We start from the raw sequence: 21,972 nt of genomic DNA, 5'->3' as shown, positions 1-21,972 counted from the left end.
ACTCAGACAAAATTCGTGAAATGAGTTTTGAGACCCTAAATATCAGCCAACTAAGGACAACAATCCCTCGTTGATGGGAAACAAACAAGGTGAGCCCTGTGATTGCCCCAGCTCACTGCTCTGAGCGTTACTAGACCCCGCGCAGGGAGGGAACTGATGGAGCCTGGGGAACTCACCGAGTTGATAAGACAATCTGACAGACCAGAGGGAAACAAGGCAGTTAGAGTCTGCAGGGCAGAATACCAGGGAAAAAAAGAGCTGCCTTGGAGAACTACAGCACTACATGTGCCGATCGGTACTTTGCTGAGTACTCCATCACGTACTCAGCAAAGTACTGATCAGCACACGTGTGTAAGTTAACTACCTGAGGCTGGGAAAGAACCACCCAAAAGGATTAGAAGAACAGTGGCTAGTGATCACACACAGCCAGTTATAGTGCCTGTTCCCACCAGTCAAATTGGGAAAACCCATAATTCATGGGATTTTGGATAGAGTACTCAGGAAAATCTTGCCTCAGCTATGGGGAATAATTAATTAGGCCTAGACTGAGCCCTGCTCTAGACCCACCTAACAAATCTTAAAAGCAAGACCCAAAAAAACTCAAACTGTTTCCAAGAAACTTAACTGCATCTTAGAACAAAGTTCAACAATATTTTTGGAATATAAAAATCCAGCACCTAACAAAGTAAAATTCACAATGTCCAGCATCCAATTAAAGACTACCAAGCACACAAAAAGGTAAGAAAACATGAACCAATATGAGGAGAATAATCAATCGAAACCAACCTAGAACTAGCACAGGTGTTAAAACTAGCTGACAAAACAATAAAAAAGGTACGACAAATGTATTCCATATCATCAAAAAGTAGATAAATGAAAGATACAAAAAAGACTGAAATCACACTTCTAGAGATGAAAACCACAATGTGTAAGAGAAAAATACACTGAATGACTGAATGGGATTAATGGCAGATTAGACAGTGCAAAAGAAAAGACTAAGGAACTCGAAGGCAAAGCAATAGAACCTACCCAAAATGAAAAACAGAGAAAAATGCAAAAACTAAACAGTACAGTGAACTGTGAGATCAGGTTTATGCTGAGTAATATGGTTGTGGGGACAGAGTCCCAGAGAGCAGTTTCCAGGCTCTCGGCCACACGTGGAAAGGTCCTGGCTTGGGTAGTAGATGGCCGTCAGCTGTAGCCGGTTAGCCAATTGGCCACTCATATATAACTGCCGCAGCGGCGCTGGTTGGGAGGTTGAGAGTTGAGTCGATTGGTTGGCAGGCAGAGAAGCGGACGGCAGATTGCAGGTCGTGTGACTCCAGCCTCCAGTGAGACTGTAGTGGTGTGACTCCCCTATCTATGGCTCTGTGGGTGTTCCTTTTTGGCCTCGCCACATCCTGCGTTCTTATGTGGGGAGAGGGAGCTGAGACCCCGCAGGCCGCCCCGCACGACACATGGTGCAGTGAGCAGGGTCTCCCGCACGACAACAATGTTTCCCTGAACATAAGCCCTAATGCGTCTCTTGGAGCAAAAATTAATATAAGACTCCCAAACACTTTTTACGAAGCCACTATCACCCTGATCCCAAAATCAGACAAAGACACCACAAAAAAAGAAAACTACAGGCCAATATCGCTAATGAACATAGATGCAAAAATCCTCAACAAAATACTAGCAAACAGAATTCAGCAATATATTAAAAAGATTATACACCATGATCAAGTGGGATTCATCCCTGGTATGCAAGGGTGGTTCAACATCCGCAAATCAATTAATGTGATACACCACATTAACAAAATGAAAAATAAAAATCATATGATCATATCAATTGACGCAGAAAAAGCATTTGATAAAATTCAGCAGCCATTCATGATAAAAACCCTTAAGAAAGTGGGAATAGAGGGATCATATCTCAACATAATAAAGGCCATATATGATAGACCCACAGCTAACATCATACTCAATGGGGAAAAACTAAAACCATTCCCCTTAAAATCAGGAACAAGGCAAGGCTGCCCACTTTCTCCACTTCTATTCAACATAGTGCTGGAAGTTCTAGCCACAGCAATCAGACAAGAAAAAGAAATAAAAGGCATCCAAATCGGTAAGGAGGAAGTAAAACTGTCATTATATGCAGATGATATGATACTATATTTGGAGAACCCTAAAGACTCCACCAAGAAACTATTAGAGCTGATAGATGAATTTAGTAAAGTAGCAGGATACAAAATTAATATTCAGAAATCAGTTGCATTTGTATATACCAATAATAAAACATCAGAAGGAGAAATTAAAAAAGCAATTCCGTTTACAATTGCTCCAAAGACTATAAAATACCTGGGAATAAATTTAACCAAAGAAGTAAAAGATCTGTACTCAGAAAATTATAAGACACTGAAGAAAGAAATGAAAGAAGATACAAATAGATGGAAACACATACCATGTTCATGGATAGGAAGAATTAATATAGTTAAAATGTCCATACTGCCTAAGGCAATATATATATTCAACGCAATTCCTATCAAACTACCAACGACATTTTTCACAGAAATAGAACATATAATCCTAAAATTTATATGGGATAACAAAAGACCCCGGATATCTTCAACAATCTTGAGAAATAAGAACAAAGTGGGAGGTATAACAATACCTGACTTCAAATTATACTACAAGGCTACAGTAATCAAAACAGCATGGTACTGGCATAAAAACAGACCCATAGATCAATGGAACAGAATAGAGAGTCCAGAAATAAATCCATGCCTATATGGCCACTTAATCTATGACAATGGAAGCAAGAATGTACGGTGGGGTAAAGACAGTCTATTCAATAAATGGTGCTGGGAAACTTGGACAGACACATGCAAAAAGATGAAGCTGGATCACCTCCTTACACCACATACAAAAATAAATTCAAAATGGCTTAAAGATTTAAATGTAAGATCTGAAACCATAAAATTCCTAGAAGAAAATATAGGAAGAAACTTCACAGACATTACCCGGAGTAAGATTTTTACTGATATATCCCCTCGCGCGAGGGAAGTAAGAGGAAAAATAAACATGTGGGATTACATCAAACTAAAAAGCTTTTTCACAGCAAAGGAAACCATCAATAAAACAAAAAGGGATCCTACTGATTGGGAAAAGATATTTGCCAATGATATATCTGATAAGGGGTTAATATCACAAATTTATAAAAAACTCACTCAACTCAACTCCAAAAAAACAAACAACCCAATTAAAAAATGGGCAGAGGACATGAAGAGACATTTTTCTAAAAAGGACACACAGATGGCAAACAGACATATGAAGAAATGTTCAACCTCACTAACCATTAGAGAAATGCAAATAAAAACCACAATGAGATACCACCTCACCCCAGTCAGGATGGCTATCATCAATAAATCAACAAACAACAAGTGCTGGCGTGGATGCGGAGAAAAGGGAACGCTGGTGCACTGTTGGTGGGAATGCAGATTGGTGCAGCCACTATGGAAAACAGTTTGGAGATATCTCAAAAATCTGAAAATGGAACTACCTTATGATCCAGCAATCCCACTCCTAGGTATCTATCCGGAGAAATCCAAAACTCCAATTCAAAAATCTTTATGCACTCCTATGTTTATTGCAGCACTATATACAATAGCCAAGACCTGGAAACAACCGAAATGCCCATCAGTAGATGACTGGATTAAGAAACTGTGGTACATTTATACAATGGAGTATTACGCAGCCATAAAGAAGAAAGAAATCTTACCATTTGCAACAACATGGATGGACCTAGAGAACATTATGTTAAGTGAAATAAGTCAGAAAGAGAAAGACAAATACCATATGATCTCACTTATATGCGGAATCTAAAGAAAAGAATAAGTGAATGAACTAATCAGAAACAGTTTTGGAAACATGGAGGGAAAAACAGAGGGTTGCTAGAGGGGCGGGGGGGTGGGGATAAGGGGAAGGTGAGAGGTTTTGGGAACGTACAGAGGGATAGTGGATGGGGGGAGGGGGGTTCACACAGTGTGAGGGATATAAATGATAAATGTCTAAGTTTTGCTTTGTCTTGTGCACCTGAAACTAATTAATAAAAAAAAAAAAAAATTACATTTACAAAATTTTGGACTCTAAAAGTTAGAGCAATTATTTAAAAACATAAATTATATATAATATATGTATACATTATATGTGTCAGTTCTTAATTTGAAATAAAAATTATTTCTTGCCACCTGTTAAAAAAAAAAAAAAAAAAAAAAATTAATATAAGACCCGGTGTTATTTTTGGGGAAACACAGTATGTGGATAATTGGAGCCCCAAACTGGGGTTGGAGAGAGGGCAACAGGTAAAATATTTAAAGAAATAATACTCCAGGTGGTGAACACACAATGTGATATATAGAATGTGTATTATAGAATTGTACACTTGAAACCTATGTAACTTTACTAACCATTGTCACCTCAATAAACATAAATAAATAAATAAAATAAATAGCGGCTGAAAATTTCTCAAACTTAGAGAAAACTATAAATCCACAGATCCAAGAAACTCAATAAACCCTAAGTACAAAAATCATGAAAAACCTATACCAAGATTGCTCAAAACAAGTGACAAAGAAAATCTGAAAACCATCAAGAGAAAAATGATACATACAGAGGCACAAAGATAAGGATGCCATCAAATTTCTCATGAGAAAATGCACAGGAGAAGACAGTCAAGATAACATCTCTCAAGTACCGTTTTTTCCTGAAAATAAGACCCAGCTGGTCAATCAGCTCTAATGCATCTTTTGGAGCAAAAATTAATATGAGACCCAGTGTTATTTTACTATTAGACCAGGTCTTATATAATACAATATACTATAATGCAATATAACATAATACAATATAGTATAATACCGGGTCTTATATTAATTTTTGCTCCAAAAGACGCATTAGAGCTGACTGTTGGGTAGGTCTTTTTTTCAGGGAAAATGGTACTAAAAGATATTTAAAAACATGTCAACCTATAACTCTATACCCAGCAAAAATATCTCTGAAAAAACAAAGGCAAAATAGACATTTTCAGACATAAGAGCTGAAAGAATTCACTCTTGGCAGACACATACTATAAGAAATGCTGAAGGAAGTCCGTCGTCCAAGCAGAAGGAAATGATACTCAGTGGAAATATAGATATACCAAAGGATAAAAATCACTGGAAATGGTAACTACACGTTAATTCTATAAAATAAATGTGTACACACACACACACACACACACACACACACACACACACACACAGAAGAGGTCTGACAATTAAGTCTGTGAATGGATCCTAGAAAAAGTGCTACATACCTCATTGTCGAATACCAGTATGGTCACCTTCGAAGGACTCTCCTATGCTCCAATGCCAGCACCTAGCCCACCCTTCAAAGCAACTTTGGAACTCTTTTTCTGGAATGGCCATCAGAGCTGTCATCGTATTACCCTTGATGTCCTGAATATCATCAAAATGTCTTCCTTTCAATATATCCTTGATCTTCGGGTAAAGAAAGAAGTCATTGGGGGCCAGATAGGTGAGTAGGGAGGGTGTTCCAATAGTTATTTGTTTACTGGCTAAAAACTCCCTCACAGACAGTGCTGTGTGAGCTGGTGCATTGTCATGATGGGAGAGCCATGAATTGTTGATGAAAAGTTCAAGTCGTCTAACTTTTTCATGCAGCCTTTTGAGCACTTGCAAATAGTAAACTTGGTTAACTGTTTGTCCAGTTGGTACAAATTCATAATGAATAATCCCTCTGTTATCAAAAAAGGTTAGCAACATTGTTGCAACAAGTTCGTGAACTTAATTGTCAAACCTCATGTGTATACACATACTCACACACTATGTAACTCTCTTTAAAATCTTTTTAAAAATCATCAACAGCTTAAACAAAAAATCACGAAAATGTATGGTGGGCATAACACCTATGTGATCACAATGGTCTTTGTAAGAGGGAGATCAGAGGGCCAGAGGCAATGTGAAGGGGAGAGAAAGAAGCTGGAAAAAGCAAGACAGTGCGTGATGCCAGGAAGGGGTCATGAGGCAAGGGATGCAGGAGGACCCTAGAAGCACACAGACGGAGGAAGCAGATTTTCCCCTGAAGCCTCTAGAACACAGACCTGCCAACACCTTGATTTTAGACTTCTGCCTTCAGAACTGTAAGGGAATAAATGTGTGTTGTTTTAAGACACTAAAGTTGTGGTTATTTGCTACAGCAGCAATAGGAAACTAATTTAGGGTCCAGGGTTTTTATTGGGGGCTGATCACATAGGCACCCTCTGCCTAGCACATTCCAGACTCTCGGAAGAAAGCAGGTGTTTAGCATAAACCACATGCACTTAGGTATATTTATGGAATTTATATTCTATTCCACTTATCTGTCTGTTTCTATACCAACAACTTACTTTTGCAGTTATATAATGACTTAAGAGTATGTCTTAATAATTACTTGTGCTTGTCACACCTCATAACTTTTCTTTTTCAGCCTTTTCCCAGCACTTCTATATGTTTATTTTTCCATATGAACCTTCATATCAACTTTTCTAACTCCATAAACAGTGTGTTGGCATTTTAAAATTGCATTTGGGGTAAATTAATGTGAACTTAGAACTGACATCTTTATGATGTTGGGTTCTTCTATCCCAGCACAAAGAATGTCTTATCACTATGTAACTACTTCCCAGCCTTCAAGAATGTCTTCCTCAGATTCTGCACATTTCTTGTTAAATTTACTCTTAAAACTACTTTTTGTTGTTGTTGCTAATAATTTTGATAGCTTTTGGCAATGTCTGAAATATTTCAAAAAACTTTTTAAAAGAGGTTTGGTTTTAAAAAGAAACCCCGCAACATAGAAAAATGAGCACATCAACTGGAAGGGGCAAATGTGTGAGTGGCCTGTCAGCTGCTAGCAGCCCACATCCGGTCAGCATCAGTAGATAGGTTTTCCAGAAGGAACCCAGACATGAGTTAATTCACCAAGAGAGCTCGGTGGTGCTAAGAACTGCTGCTGTAATTCAAACTGCTGAAATCAAGCGCTTAAAGTAAAAAAGCATAAGGTATTTCATCTGATAAAACGTCACCTCTATCCCCAATAGCTCTTAAATATACAGGAAATTTCCTATTATCAGAACATTTAATTTCAACCGACTATATACCACAATCTATTTCACAATGAAGCACTTAAGCTACTACCCTATAAAGACCAGGAAATGAAAGGATACCGGGTTTTTTCACCACTCTTACTTAACATTGTTCTAAAGATGCAGTCCATGCAGTAATACACATAAACATACATATTTATTAATATTAACTAAGTTGTCATTCAATCATTTTAGACCTACAAAATGGCAATTTCATATAGTTCAACTTAAAGCTTATGTGCAAATGTGTATGGAAGGAAAATAAATGGAAAACATAAGAATGTCAATTAAGTTCCAAATCTGTCTAACATTTTAATGCAATTCTAATCAAAAGCAAAGAGGAATTTTAAATCAGTAAGTGGTGTCAATGCAACTAACCATTTCAGAAAAATAGATTCCCTACCTAATATCAATAGACTGAAGAAGCAGGGATTTGCATTTAAAAATAGAAGCACAGAGATAATATATTGGTGAATACAAACATTACGCACAGGGATTTTTAGGCATAACAACCAAGGCAGAAACCATAAAGGAAAATAATGATAGATTTGGTCAATATATTTTAAAATAATAACAGTAAATTGAAAATTAAAACAAAAAATTCAAATGCAAATGGAAACTTGGAGAAATGTGAAATCCTTAATTAAGTGTGCATTTCAAGTCAAAAAGAAAAATTCAACCCCTGGTGGAAAACCTGACAAGACACGATCAGCCAATACAAAAGGCCAACAAGTGTGTAAGGGTTCAGTCTTATGAGTAATTTATGTGCCGGGCACTATGCTAAGAGTTTTACACCCACTACCCCTCAGAAACCTGCAACAACTCAATGATGGGAGGTGCCAGTATTGTCCCCTCTCCGGATAGTGAACTGACAGACCAAGTGGTAACCATACTTATCTAAAGTTCCAGCCAGAAAGCGGGCTGGCCAGAGCCCAGGCCACACTCTCAATCACTACTTCTACCTTCCGACTTACTACCTCCCATGGAATCCCAGGCAAGGCCATGAATCCCTCTCTAACTTAGGTTAACTGCAGAGTGGCTTGGGTTTGCTCTTGTTCCCCAACTCCTTGCATGTACAGCAGAACAGTGTTCCCAGAATTCTTCCCTTGGTGACACACATCTGACTTAGGTCCCCATTGGAATACAGCCTAGAGTCACCCAGAATTTCCTGAGGTTATGTGATCTTGGTACGCCAGCCAGAGCGCCACACCTCCTCTCTCTCTGAACTTGAGATGTATCTTACACCTGATTGCACCACTCAAATGTGGTACAAAACCATGGTTAAGAAACACTAATTTTTAAAAATTTAAAACAATGTGATCACTTTTCTTGCCAAACCGGCAGGGACTTAAAAGAAGGGTAACAGTCAATGTGGGAAAATGGGCACCCTCACATAGGATTGCTGAAATGTGAATTGGTTAAGTTTTCTTCAAAGGCAATTTGGCAACATCTATGTTTACATGAGGAGGAGAGAGAGGAAACAAGGGGAGAAGAGATGAGGAAGGAATAGAGAGTAGAACACTAATGACCGATGTTGGCTCCTTCTACCTGAGAGATTACAGAAACTTTTCTCCATTTACTCTTCTGTATTTTATCACATTTGTTTCAACTTGAATTTTTGTGAAATTAAGGAAAGTTTTCCCAAACTGGCCTCTAAGTTGTATGCACGGGAAAAACTGTTTCATATTATACAGTCTCCTTTTACTGGAGATTAAAATTGTGTGGTGTACTATCATAGACAAGCACCCCCAGCAGGACTGACAGCCAAGAACGAAAGGATTTGGGGGTGAGAGAAGGATCGTCGCCCTCATAGGGCTAATGTGGGAATTAAACGAGACAAGGCAAGCAAAGCGTTAGCACAGAGGTCAAATGGAAGAGAGACCTTGACAAGCACCAGCCGTCATCACCAAGTAACTGGACGCGTCACCAAAGTAGGCGGTAACTGATTACAAACTTGTAGTATGTTCCTGAATGGTAAAAAAAAAATCAAACTTGGACAAATATTATCATTTCAGAAATACTTTTTCTTCTTCTGGTTCATCTTTAATTGGTTTTGGTTCACTGCTTCTCCTACCGAGACATAACTCAATGTGCTGAATTCCTTAAAAAGCGGGGTCAAGGAAGAACATGACCCAGTCCTTAAGGCCCAAAAGCTCGTGGTCCTGTAAAGTATAGATAAACCCAGACACAGCTGGGAAGGAACTGACAATATTCGGAAATTATTTTTTATTTACAAGAATCTCTAGGACTCCAACAAAATTAAAACTGAAATGCTTCCTCCTTCTTACATCTTTCTCTCTTCAACACAATTCTCAGTAACCATTTTCTCCTCCAGCCATAACCCAAAATAAGCCCCCAGTAAGTAAGGTAAACCTCTAAATATGACCTAAGTCCCTGACATGGGTACCCTGCTGCTGCACTCGGTCTGGAGGAGAAGTTACCTCTTGGTAATGCTAACCACTACCCCAGGCCCATTTGCATACCAAGAAGCAATACTCCAGAAGAGCCATGGCACCAGCTCAGAGAAGCATTTTTGCAAGTGGCCCAATTTAGAAAGCACATTCACTTACACTCTTATACGCTGCTCTACCAAGTAGCTTTTGGAATGAAAAACTTAAGCCACATCTCAAAGGTCTTTATAAATACAGCTAAGTTTTAGAGGGCACCTTTGTTCCATAAGTAATTTTCTTCTGCATCCAATTTAATCATTCCCCCAAAAGAAAAGCCCCTTTCAGGACAATCAGTCCTGTCCAAAACCCAAGGAGACACGTGGTCCACACCAAGGGTCCTCTAATTGAAACTCCAGTAGGGATGCCCTTGTCATACCAGGAATGCAAAATGCTAATTAACTTGCAATTAATAGATTTGGCTTAGGCTACTTATCAACCTTTACTGCTAAGCCAGTTTTTTTACTAGCTCATACTTTGATCCAAATCTAATACCTACTATAACTATATAAAAAATTAGTTCTTAAGAACTAAAGTTAGATTGTCATATTTTGCAGTCACAACTGATTTAGAAAATAGTCACAAACTGTTGAATTTAAAAGGGCTTAAAATACATTTCATTTTACAGGTAAGTAATCTAAGAAAATACTTCACGTAGAATTTTTTGTTTCAAACAGAGTAGGCTTCTTTAATCAATAACCACATGTTCATAACTCTTAGTCATATAATGATTAAAATCATTTATTCAAAAACACAGGTTTGATTTACAACAGCATCAAAAAGAATAAAATATCTAGGAAAAATTTAATAATCAAGGAGGAAAACGACTTGTACACTGAAAACTACAAAACACTGCCGAAAGAAATGAAACAGGACACGATAAATGGAAAGATAGCCCGTGTTCACGGACTGGAAGACTTGATACTGTTAAGATATCTTAAGGAATCTACAGGCTCAATGCAATCCCTATCAAAACCACAACAGCATTTTTTGCATAAATAGAAAAAAACCCATCCTAAAATACATACAGAACCTCAAGGGACCCCAAATAGCCAAAATAATCTTGAAAGAGAACAAAGTTTTGAGGTCTCACATGTCCTGATTTCAAAACATATCACAAAGCTAATCAAAACAGTATGCACTGGCATAAAGACAGACACACAGACCAACGGAAAAGAGCCCAAAAATAACCTCTCATACATATACTCACATGGTCTCATACAAGGGCTCCAAGACCACTCAATGGGGAAGAGAGAGTCTCTTCGACAAATGGTGCTGGGAAAACTGGATATTCACATGCAAAGAATGATTTTGGACCTGTGAGATACAGGTGTATTTCACATGACAGACAAAAATTAACTCAAAACAGATTAAAATACAAAATGTAAGACCCCAAACTGTAAAACTCCTAGAAGAAAACACTGGGGAAGAGCTTCATGACGTTGTATTTGTCGATGTTTTCTTGGATATGACATCAAAAGTATAGGCAACAAAAGCAAAAATAGATGAATGGGATAAAATCAAACTAAAAAACTTCTATACAACAAAAGAAACAATCAACAAAATGAAAAGGCAACTATGGAATGGCAGAAAATATTTCCAGATAATTTATCTGATAAGGGATTAATATCCAGAATATATAAAGAACACCTACAACTCAACAGCAACAACAAAAATAACCCAATTTAAAAATGGGCGAAGGGCTTGAATAGATATTTCACACCAAAAAAAAAAAAAAGATATACAAGTAGCAACGCTCAGCAATGCTCCCTAATTATTACAGAAATGCAAACCAAAACCTCACATCCATTAGGATGGCCACTATAAAAACTATTAAAAAAAGACTATTAAAAAACAAACCCCAAAATAACAAGTGTTGGCAAGGACATGGAGAAACTGAACCTTCGTACACTGTTAAAGGGATTGGAAACGGAACCTCTGTGCACTGTTAGTGATACGGCTGCTATGGAAAATAGTATTGCAGTTGCTCAAAAAATTAAAAATAGAACTACCATATGATCCGGCAACCCCACTTCTGGGTACATAATTGAAGAATTAAAAGAATTAAAGCAGGATCTTGCAGAGACACTTGCACACCCATGTTCACAGCAGTATTAGTCACAACAATATGAAGGCAACCCAAAGGTCTATTGATAGATAAGTGAATAAACAAAATGGAGAAATGTCTGTACATACAGTAGATTACTCGGCCTTAACAAGGAAAGAAATCCTGTCACCTGCTACATCACGTGTGAACCTTGAGGACATTGTGCTCATTGAAATAAGCCAGTCACAGAAAGACAAATCTTACATGATTTCACTTCTATGAGGTGTGCAAAGGAGCCAAATTCATAAAAGCAGAAATAGAATGGTGGCTGCCGGGGGCTGGGAGGGAGAGAGAAGCAGGGAGGTTCTGTTTAATGGGTACAGAGTTTAAATTATGTAACATGCAAATGTGCTGGAGACCTGTTGCACAACGCTGTGAGTGTACTTAACGCTACTGAACTGTGCACTAAAAATGCTGAAGATGGTCAATTTTCAGTTACGTGGGGTTTTTTTTGGTTTTTTTTTTATCACAATTACATAGGAATATATAAACAAAGCAGGTTTGACACTCTACCATGACAGACCATGTCATGGATTCTCCAGACCTTGGGCATAGACCTTTGCCCTAGGTTTTACATGCAACAAAATGAATCAAGCAAAAAGTATGGCTTTCTGAAAATGTTTCCAAAGCAATCACACAGTATGAAAGAAAACTGACCCAGGAGCACAGATGAAACTAATGACCACCTACCCAAAATCGCCCTCATAAACAAGAACAGAGCACCAGACGGGGATGGCTGGAGAACCCGGACCTCTGTCTGAAAGAGTTTCAGAAGCTGATGCCATTACCAGCCTTCAGATGACCTCCAGTTCCTTTTAGGCCAGGGCCAGTCTGAGACTGTACCGCAGGTCTGGACCAACTTGTCACACCAATGTGGAACTAAGCTGTGTTCAAAGAATGCAACAGGCCTCGCCTAACCCGAGCAATATACCAGGTACCTAAACATCAAGAGCAGAACCGGCAGCTTCCAGTACCAAGCACCTGTTCCCTGGTTTATAGGGCCTGAGCTCCTTGGCTTCCTTTCCAGAATGTGCATGACCCAGAGTGGCCTCTGATCCTTTTAATGGTTAACAAGTCCACAGAAAGTGATCTGGATGGTCAGGGCATTAAAAACAACGAGAGCACTTCACCTGAATATTTAATGTACTGGTTTTGCACCAACTGGCAGGTCTGCTCTTTCTCCAGGTGGTGCAGAGCCTTCAGGACTCATTCAGGGTTACACAGCTTGGCTTAGGGACAGACGGCTTGGGTTGGAATCCCAGCTCGACACCCCCCTACACACACACACACACACCAGTTGTTACCGTGGGAACCCAGAAGCCCTCCTTTTGTTGCACTTCACCGCACTGTGCTTCACAGGTGCGTGGCTTCTACAAACTGACTGCCAGACCTTCCCCCAGCCAAAAGGTCAAACTCACTTTACTGTGGCGGCCTGGCACCGGGCCTGCAGTATCGCCGAGGTCTGCCTGTATGACTTAATTTCTCTGTGACTGTTTCATGGTCTATAAATTGGGGTTTCATGAGAATCTGAAATCCTAAAATCCAAAAGTTACAACAGTGATGGTATAGATTAAGTGTTTCTTACTCGTTTTAGTTACAAGGGAAAGCAATACGTAGGGAAGAAAAAAGTAATGTCACTCTACGTCCTATGACAGCAGAATTCCTAATGATATCTGTATCTGAGTTCAGACTTTTACCTGTACTCTTGACTCTCAACCCAGGTCTCAAATTTGAGAAGGGGGAGAAGGTCGTTATTAGGCAAATCTTCATTTCAAACTGAAAGCCTGCTATGTACACATTGCAAATGTTGACAGAGGTTCTGCCCTACAGAAATTCCAGTCTGGGCGAAGAATGACATCCACAAAATAATTTAAGTATCTAAACGTGGCAATACATGATTAAGCATCAAAATGAACAGATGAGTGACAGAGATAATGCAAACTCAGGGGATTTCAGACTGAACAGACATGGAGAAAGTTCGAGGTGAGAGCCAGCTATGGCATGCCAGGCTGGAGACTACAGGTGAGAGCTGACCAACAGGCATTGACACCGCCTGGTAGAGGCTCAAAAATGAGATCAATGTGGCAGAGAATAATCGTGACATTAATAAAAACTGGGAAACTGGAGGTGGCCCAAGATAATTCAGCTCTGGACATATGCAGAGTGCATTGGTTGCTGGACATGTGTATGAAGGAAGACATCACTGGGCAGCGGGAGCGTGGTGACGGGTCACTCGGGCAGGATGATACCCGAGAAGTACAAAGTCCCAGAAACCAAGGCAGAAAAGTCCCAAGAAGCAGCTATCACTAGTGTGGGGCTGCAGCAGACAGTAAGGGAAAATTCAGCCCCAGGAAAGCCTCCCAGTGGTCAGGCAAGGCCAAACAGCAAGCTGAAGCCACAGGCAGATGAAGGAGCACTTCCGAAGCCCCCAGCAGGGCCTTCATTCGTCCAAGAGCAGTTTCATTACTACTCTAGATAACAAATTAGATGATTTATATCTACTCCCAGAAGCCAATATTTTTGGCAGTGTCTATGAGGACCGTCTGCAAGGATTATAAAGAGCAGGAAACATTCATTAGCAAGAGAAAGAGGACCATTTTCCAACTACAGCATTCCAAGGCTTTTTTATAGTAAAAGCAACTAAAGTTCATTAGCAAAGCATATTAATGAAGTAATATTCTACTTACCAGACTCTAAAGAGCAGTCATATAAAGGAATAAAACATCTCACTCTTAAAAAAATCACTTTAAAAATACTTTTACATTTATATAGAGTAATAATTTGATTAGAAAAAAGTATCAACTCCTAATCAATTCTACCATCTCAGGGCAAATTACCTAATCAAATGAGGTTTTGATCTTCTGGCCTTTACTCCTGAGGGCTGTGTTCATGTGCTTTGTAGATAAAACGCTACTGTGGCCTCCTCCTGCACTTGTCATGTATATACCTTAAAATAAAAATGTGTTCATGAAACTAAAGTACGTTATCTGGCAAACAAATTTAAAAGTCCTAATGAAGATGGCCAAACTTTGCCCTGCCATTGACAACCAATTAATGCTAATGAAGCAGGGCCCAGTTGGCACCCCCATAGTAGATGCTTCTCCACACTCCCTGGCCTCACTTTTCCTTGACCTACCTATAGCTTAACAATAGATCACTCACCTGGGGCTTGAGGTCCCCAGTCTCACTCAGTTCCGTTTTAGAAAATTACCCTGAAACTTATGATTAATACACTTAGGTTTATTGATCACAATCTCAATGGTCCACCAGGCTACTCCCATCCTTGTTCCTGGGTTGCTGACTGCACCAGAGAATCACACTGCCGGAGGGAGGGATAGCCTCTGGAGGAATGCCCAGGTTACTCCCAGCCAGTCTGAGAATGTGAAGGCAGTGTTTGGAGGTGTTAACCCGCTGCCTTCTCAGACCACCGGTGCTCTGATAATAAACGCTCTTTCTATGAACCAACTCCTATGTCGGTCTATTGGCTGAGTGAGCCCCGGACTGGGTTGGCCTCCCGTTTCAATAATATGTGTGACACTGAAATTTAAATTGTCACAGACTAAAACAACCATATTCCTGAAAATTTATCAAACTTTACACTCACTAGATACATAAAATGTACCTTTTTATTTATAATAAATTAAAGGACACCCACGCCTTCCATAAACCCATTCCACAACGAAAACTATAGTACATGACATGTGATGCTTTTTTTTAAAGTTCTTATTTGCTAGTCATAATGAGCTGATTTATAAATCAAAATACTACAAAAATTTATACATTTAAAATCTCACACACATTTTCACTATATTTCACTAAACACACACACACACTCCTCTCATTATCCTCAATATCTAGATCTTAGCTTCAAGAAAAAGCTCGACACCAATCCAGAATAAATGAGTTATTTGTAATAATTATAGCAACTTCTACCTCTGGCAACTCTTTCAGTCCTTACAAACTATAGGGCGCAACCAAAACATTCTCAAAGGTCCCTTTTCTCTGTACTAGTGCTAACACTTCCCCACACATCAGTGAATATGGATGTTAAGATAAAGGAATGCTAGCCATATAGGATGTTAAGACAACGAATGGCTCGAATGGCTCGTGCTTCTGGCTTAAGAAAATTAACCTCTAGTCCAAACATCAAAAACCACACTAGGTAATCTAGCTATCTCTGCTGGTTTTCTTCAGCAGAAAACGAGTTTTATTTTGTTTTGAAGATTTTTCTAGTGAAATTCTGTTGCAGAGGAGGAAAAAATACATAAACATACAAAACACCCAGAGAAACATCATTACAATTGCTGGTAAATCTTAACTTTGAAAAAGTAAATTTGTTGATATTACTTAAAAGCAAGCACAGAAAAACCCCCCGTGTCAACGGACAAACTAAACTCAGCTACCTTCAGCAATCTGCCAAGACTTACTGAAGAAACTCAACAGCATCCTTTTGGGGCAAGTGTGTTTGTGCCCCACCAGATACCAAACTCAGGGTTTCACAATCACGTAAGAAAATCAATCTCATTTCTCCTACTTACTCAAACAAAAACAATACTAGGTCAGCAGGAAGGTTGAAAGCACAGGCATTTGGGGAGCCACCTTCAGGAGTATTTCATTTGAACCCAGCGCGTTCATGACGGGCAGAGGCCTGTGTTCTTTATTAGTATAATCACCATCAGTATCTGAACAGCTAGTTTGCACCCTCACATTGTTCAGACACAAGATGTCTGATTCCGCCAGGACCACTAGCTGATTACACCACATCTTTTCAAACTTTACACCCTGGCAGGTACTCTCCTAACCTGACCCTGACATTTATGGATACTAGAGAGGTGCACTAAAACTTACAAACTATGCAAATGGAAAATTAGCAAATATAATTTAGGCTGACATTTCTCAAAAAAGGGATTTGTTTACTGAACTATTCACAGTGAGATAGCATATAAAATGGCTCTTGGAAAAATACGCAGCCAGGTAATATTATAATACAAATTTCATGTTTTACTAGACTCAATCATTCTTTTATTTCCCTGTGCTAATAATGGCCCATGAAGATAGCTATTCACTCAAACAAATATTAAATGCCTACTGTGCCTGGCACTGTGCAAGGTAACCAAGGAACAGAAAAGTCAGGCCACAATACCTACCGAGGCCAACTTTAAACTCCAGGGGACATGCCCATGACATTACTGTACTATTTCAGGCTTACTAGACACCAGCGACATGCCAGACTGTACTGGGAGCGCGAGCACACAAGAATAATGCACTAACTGCAGATGTGTAACCAGTGATGAACGACCACGACCCCGGGCTGCAATGGCCCTAAAGCAGCAATATCTTATTCTGGAAATCACCCTGCCTCTGTAAATTAATCCTTCCCATAGGTGGAAATTCTTTGAATAATTTCCACCTATGTTAACCCAGACTAAGGTTGCTTAGAGAGTGAAATGAAGGAATGTAATGTTTTCAACAAAAATGAATAGTAAACTGAAGCACATTTGCCCTTTAACATTAATTTGGTTTGCTTTTGCTGGTGCTTTTGAGTAACAATAAAAAGCAAGTGTCTTTAGTCATAAAGTGGAACTTCAACCCTAAAGTTTACCGTGGCAAGAAATTATTTTCTTACAGTGGCAGTTTAATGTGAAACAAAAGCTAAACTAACAAGTTTTGCTTAGCTTTTAAAAACCATTCACTTTTAGTGATTTCTTCACCAAGGCTCCGTGACTCACTTCCCTAGGCTCAGAAACAGGTAGTACCGACAAAACGACAGATTCGGTCTTCTGGGTTACAAAATAGTGTTGAACCTGATAAAGTACCGGTTTACAGTCATATAATACCAATGAGTTTTTAAAATAGGGGCCAGCCCTTAGCTGTAAATTATAAATAAAGGTTTGCAAACTGGAAACTTGACATTCGTTTTTAAAGTCTTTCACATAACGACAATGACACCCAATCAGAATCTTAAAATCAAAAAAATGTAAACAAACTTTCAATAGCTTAATGGAAAGCAGAATAGAACTGTATTATATACCTACATAGAGAAAATTGTTAGCTAAACAACCATTAACAGTGCAAACAAATATTGGAGAGGGAAGCTGAAGAAACAAGATTCCTCTCCAAGCAATGTATGAACAAATTCAAAGTAAAATGTTGTAAGCTGTGTTTTGACCCTTCCACCAAACAGTATCGCTATTTTTACTACGACATTTTAAAGTGAGCTCTGTTTGCACGCCGTTATTAAAACCTCAACCGAGGGGGGAAAAGGTCCTAAAATTTGCCTATTAACAGCTACCAAGTCTAAAAATATGCTCCCACCCCACCCAGAGTGGGCCAAGTGGCAAGAACATCCGAGAAGTCAGGAAGTTTTGAAATGGCAGTGACAGGAGACAAGGGGGAGGACAAGGGGAAGGAATCACGGACAACAAGAGCAACTCCGTGCTGCCAACTCTGCGAGCTGGCGTTTGAACGGCAAGTTCGTGGCTCGGGACGGGGCTCGATCCGGCAACTTCGGCCGGTCGGAGCCCCTTGCGGCGCGGCCCTGCCACCCGGTCACAGCCCGGCAGCGGCCTCCGCGAGGACGCAGTGACAGCGCGGGGCCGGGAAAACGCCGGTCGGTGACACCCACCTTCCTTCTCGGCCCGCGCCGCGGCCACAACGAGGGTCATCACCAGGTGCAGCGCTCCCAGGAGGCCCGCGGCTGCGCTCCGCGAACCTCCGCCGCGGCCCGCCGCGGGCTCCAGACCGGCCCCGGCGGATGTGGAGGCGGCGGCGGCGGCTCCAGCTGCTCCTCCCGCCCGCTTCCCCATCCCTGCCGGCCGGGGGCCGCCGCGCTCGAGGTCCGGCGCGGCCCTTCTCGGCGAGGCGGCGGCGCGGGAGCCGTGGTCCGAGCTGGGGCGGCGGCGCCGGGGGCGAGAGTGGCGGCGGGCCCAGGGCTCGGACTCACGGCGTGGGTCTGGGTCCGTGCGTGCGTGTGGGCGAAGGTGTCAGTCACTGCCGCGGCCTCGGCTTCGCCTGCGAGGAGTCGAAGCGGAGAGGCCGCGGGTCAAACACGGCGGGCGGCCATACTGGAAACGGGCAAGAGCCACCGGCTCCCGGCGCTGGCCTGCGAGGGGCGGGGCGCGGCCCTGGGCACCGCCCCCGCCGTGCTGTTCCCTTGGGGGCCCTCCGCTCTGCTGTCCGCCCCTGACGCCGTGGGTCCGAACCCCTCGACCGGCTCTCGGAGGCCCACGGCTCCACCCGCCAGACGGGGCGGGGCAGCACAACCCCAACCCGTCACCGCTGCCCCGCGGGAAGGAGGAGAGAGGCAGCCCGGTCCGGCTGCCAGGACTTATGATGGCGATACACGATTCGCGAAGGCAGTGACGGCGATCACGTCGAGACCAGGCGCCTCTCCGCGCAGCCGCCGTGGCGTGTGGGCGGGGGCGGGGCGGGGCTGCGGGGCGCTGGAGGAGGCCCCGCCCCTGTCCCCGGCGTGTACCTGCGCCCACTTCTTCCGCGCTGCAATTGAGGGCCTTCCAGAGGACTGAGTGTGACCGGGCGGGGGAAATCCATTCGAGTGACGCCGCCCCGGGTCGCAGCTTCGCCTCTCAGCCGCCTGGAGACTACCTCGGGCGTGGTTCAGTTGCTGGTGGCGCTTCCTGGACGACGGAGACGTGCTCTGTTCGTATTTGAATCATCCTAGAGACACTCCGCCGGAGTGCTTCCTGGAGCCCTCTTGCCCCTGGATTGTGGCCGCTCTGCTGTGTGTGTGTGTAAAGCAGCAGTGACCCCAGAGGAAAGGGGCAGATTGTGCTCTAGAAAAGCGTCCAGTGGCCCTGCTGGCTTTCTCCGCCTTGTAAAGATCCTTAAGACGTTTAGTTCACATATTCCCCCAAGGCCCAAATCAAACGCCATCTCATCACGCCGCCTAGATATCCTTTCCCCCTTAGGTTGAGGTGCTTGGTTGTGTCTGGCTCTTCTCTCCAAAACTTGATTTAAGCTCCTTGAGGGAGCTCTTCACTGAGTAACTTCCCCTAACTCCTAACACTATTTTAATAGCTTCCCCTAACTCCAGAGCCATTTACTTATGCTTAAAAGCATTTGTTGAGTGAATCTATGTATTTTTAAGCCTAAGATCTCCTCTAATATGGTTTAAAACAAAGTACAAAGGAAAATAAGATTTCAGAAAGACTTAACAAAAGGAACGCCAAGTGCTACCCTAGGCAGTAGTCTTTGTCAAGCAAGCATTTATTTTATTTATAAATTTATTTTTTAATGGACTTACCTGATGACTTTGAAAAGTAGTTTCATTTTTCTGAATACTAGTGTTAAAATTGAGTGCTCAAATTTTGTTCTTGGTATAATGAGATAGGAATAATTATTATCTCTAAGTTGGCTTTTCCCTCCTTGTATATGCCTAGGGCAAGAGAGGCAAAGAGCTGCCTAAAGCAGTCAGGGTCTGAGTGCCTCTGAGTGCCTCAGCTGGGTCAAGCTCGAATTCTGAGGTGTGGTTCCAGGAGTCTGCAGCGCTCTGTCATTCCTAGGTTCAGGGCAGACAAGCCTCTCCAGCCAGGAAATGCTCAGGTTCTCTTAATCAGAAATCAGCCATGTCCTCTGATTAGCCTGAGGCTCAGGAGACCCATGGGAAACACTTTGCATATGGCTATAATTGGAGTTCAGACATAAACAGACATGTTTGATCAGACACCGATTTCCCGTGAAGCTAATGAAGCTTCCGCTGTAGGGCACCTCTCTTGCACAAGTTCCTTCAAAAGCCCTGCACTCATTGTGTAAAAATAAGCTTGCATTCTTGTTCTTAAAGGGCTCCCCTCAGTAGTTGTGGAAGCTTCTAGGGCCCATCATACCTGAACCTCCCCTGTGCCTGATAGACAGTGGGAACTGGAGGGGTGATGATAACGTTCGTTCCCAGGACAGAACAGTGAGACTGCTGGGAGAATAATAATGAAAGCAGAAGGACTCCTACTACACAGATTGGTAAACTGTGTGTTGGAGAATACCTGGAATTGAGTCACCATCACTCCTTCATTCCTTCTCCCCCAACAACCTTGTGCCTGGAGAAGGATCAAGCTGTTAGTCAGAACTGAGGGAAGTATCCCCAAGGGCCCTTCTGAAGTTCTGACTGTGAACTCCCTTCTCCCCTTTTGGGAATTAGAGAGACATGGGCGTTGGGCAGGTGGAGGCAGCCTATGTCGCCAGCAGAGTCGGGGAGAATCCGCCAACTCAGTGGCTCTCAGTGTCCTCCCAAGACCAGCAGTGCCAGCACCACCTGGGAACTTGGTAGAGCTGCAGACTTGCGGCCACATCCCAGGCCTGTGGAATCAGAAACTCTGGGTTGAGTCCCGCAATCTGTGGTTTAACAAGCCTGCAGGGTGATTTGGATACACTCTCTCAAGTTTGAAGACTGTCACATGAAATTGATCTATGCCAGGAATTACAAGCTATTGGCACTCCTCAGCTTCTACTGGCTTTGCTGTCTACCCACATTACTAAACTGCTATTGCAAGCAGACTTAAGAGGGACTCATGAATTTGGGCTTAACCCCCGGTCCTGCCTTTGTTAACTATCTGTAGGACTGTTGTGCGGGGAGGGATGTGGGGTCCCTGCTCCCGCTCCCCACATAAGAACGCAGGACATGGTGAGGCCAAAAAGGAACACCCACGGAGCCACAGATAGGGGAGTCATACCACTATATTCTCGCTGGCGGCATCCTCCTCTCTGCAATCCGCTCTTGTCAGCTCAGCCACCATCTTCTTGCTAGTGCCCATCTTTTTTTCTCTTTCTGCTAGCGTAGCCACAGCAGTTATATTAGTGGCCAATGGCTCACTGGTTACAGCTGACGGCCAACTAGCCACAGCTGATGGCCATCCAATCACAGTTGATGGCCATTTACTACCTGAGCCAACACCTTTCTATGTGAGGCTGAGAGCCTGGAAACTGCTTTCTGGGGCTCTGTCCCCACACTCCACCCCTACAGGCTCTTGCCTCACAATCTACGCGACAAGCGTCTTCCGCGAAGAGCCCTGTGCGAGGAGCCTGGAGGTGAATGCAATATCCTGAACACAGCCAGGCTCTCTGGGCACAGCCAGGGTTTCTCAGGGCACCACCAGTACTTCTAGGCACGGCCAGACTTCCTGGGCTTCTTAGGGTACCACCTGTCTTCCCGGACACAGCCAGGGTTTCTCAGGGCACCACCAGTGCTTCTGGGCACGGCCAGACTTCCTGGACTTCTTAGGGTACCACCTGTCTTCCCGGACACAGCC

The 21,972-nt window shown here is 42.2% G+C and overlaps 1 protein-coding gene across 3 annotated transcripts in view; it reads right to left on the bottom strand.

Annotated features, from left to right (window-relative positions):
• Nucleotides 1–19,085, bottom strand: part of TMEM131 (transmembrane protein 131) — a 178,125-nt gene extending 159,040 nt beyond the window's left edge. For 2 of the 3 annotated variants that reach the window (XM_019716511.3, XM_019716512.3), the window contains exon 1: nt 18,339–19,085. In XM_019716511.3, coding sequence (XP_019572070.3) covers nt 18,339–18,519 — 181 coding nt within the window. In that variant the 5' untranslated portion in view covers nt 18,520–19,085. The remainder of the gene's footprint in view (nt 1–18,338) is intronic. The other variant, XM_074332565.2, reaches the window with a different exon arrangement.
• Between the last annotated feature and the right edge of the window lie 2,887 nt (nt 19,086–21,972).

This window comes from Rhinolophus sinicus, chromosome 2 (genome assembly GCF_057876585.1).
Source record: "Rhinolophus sinicus isolate RSI-liver-muscle chromosome 2, RSI-T2T, whole genome shotgun sequence".
Lineage (NCBI taxonomy): Eukaryota > Metazoa > Chordata > Mammalia > Chiroptera > Rhinolophidae > Rhinolophus > Rhinolophus sinicus.
This window is presented reverse-complemented; position numbering and strand designations above follow the sequence as displayed.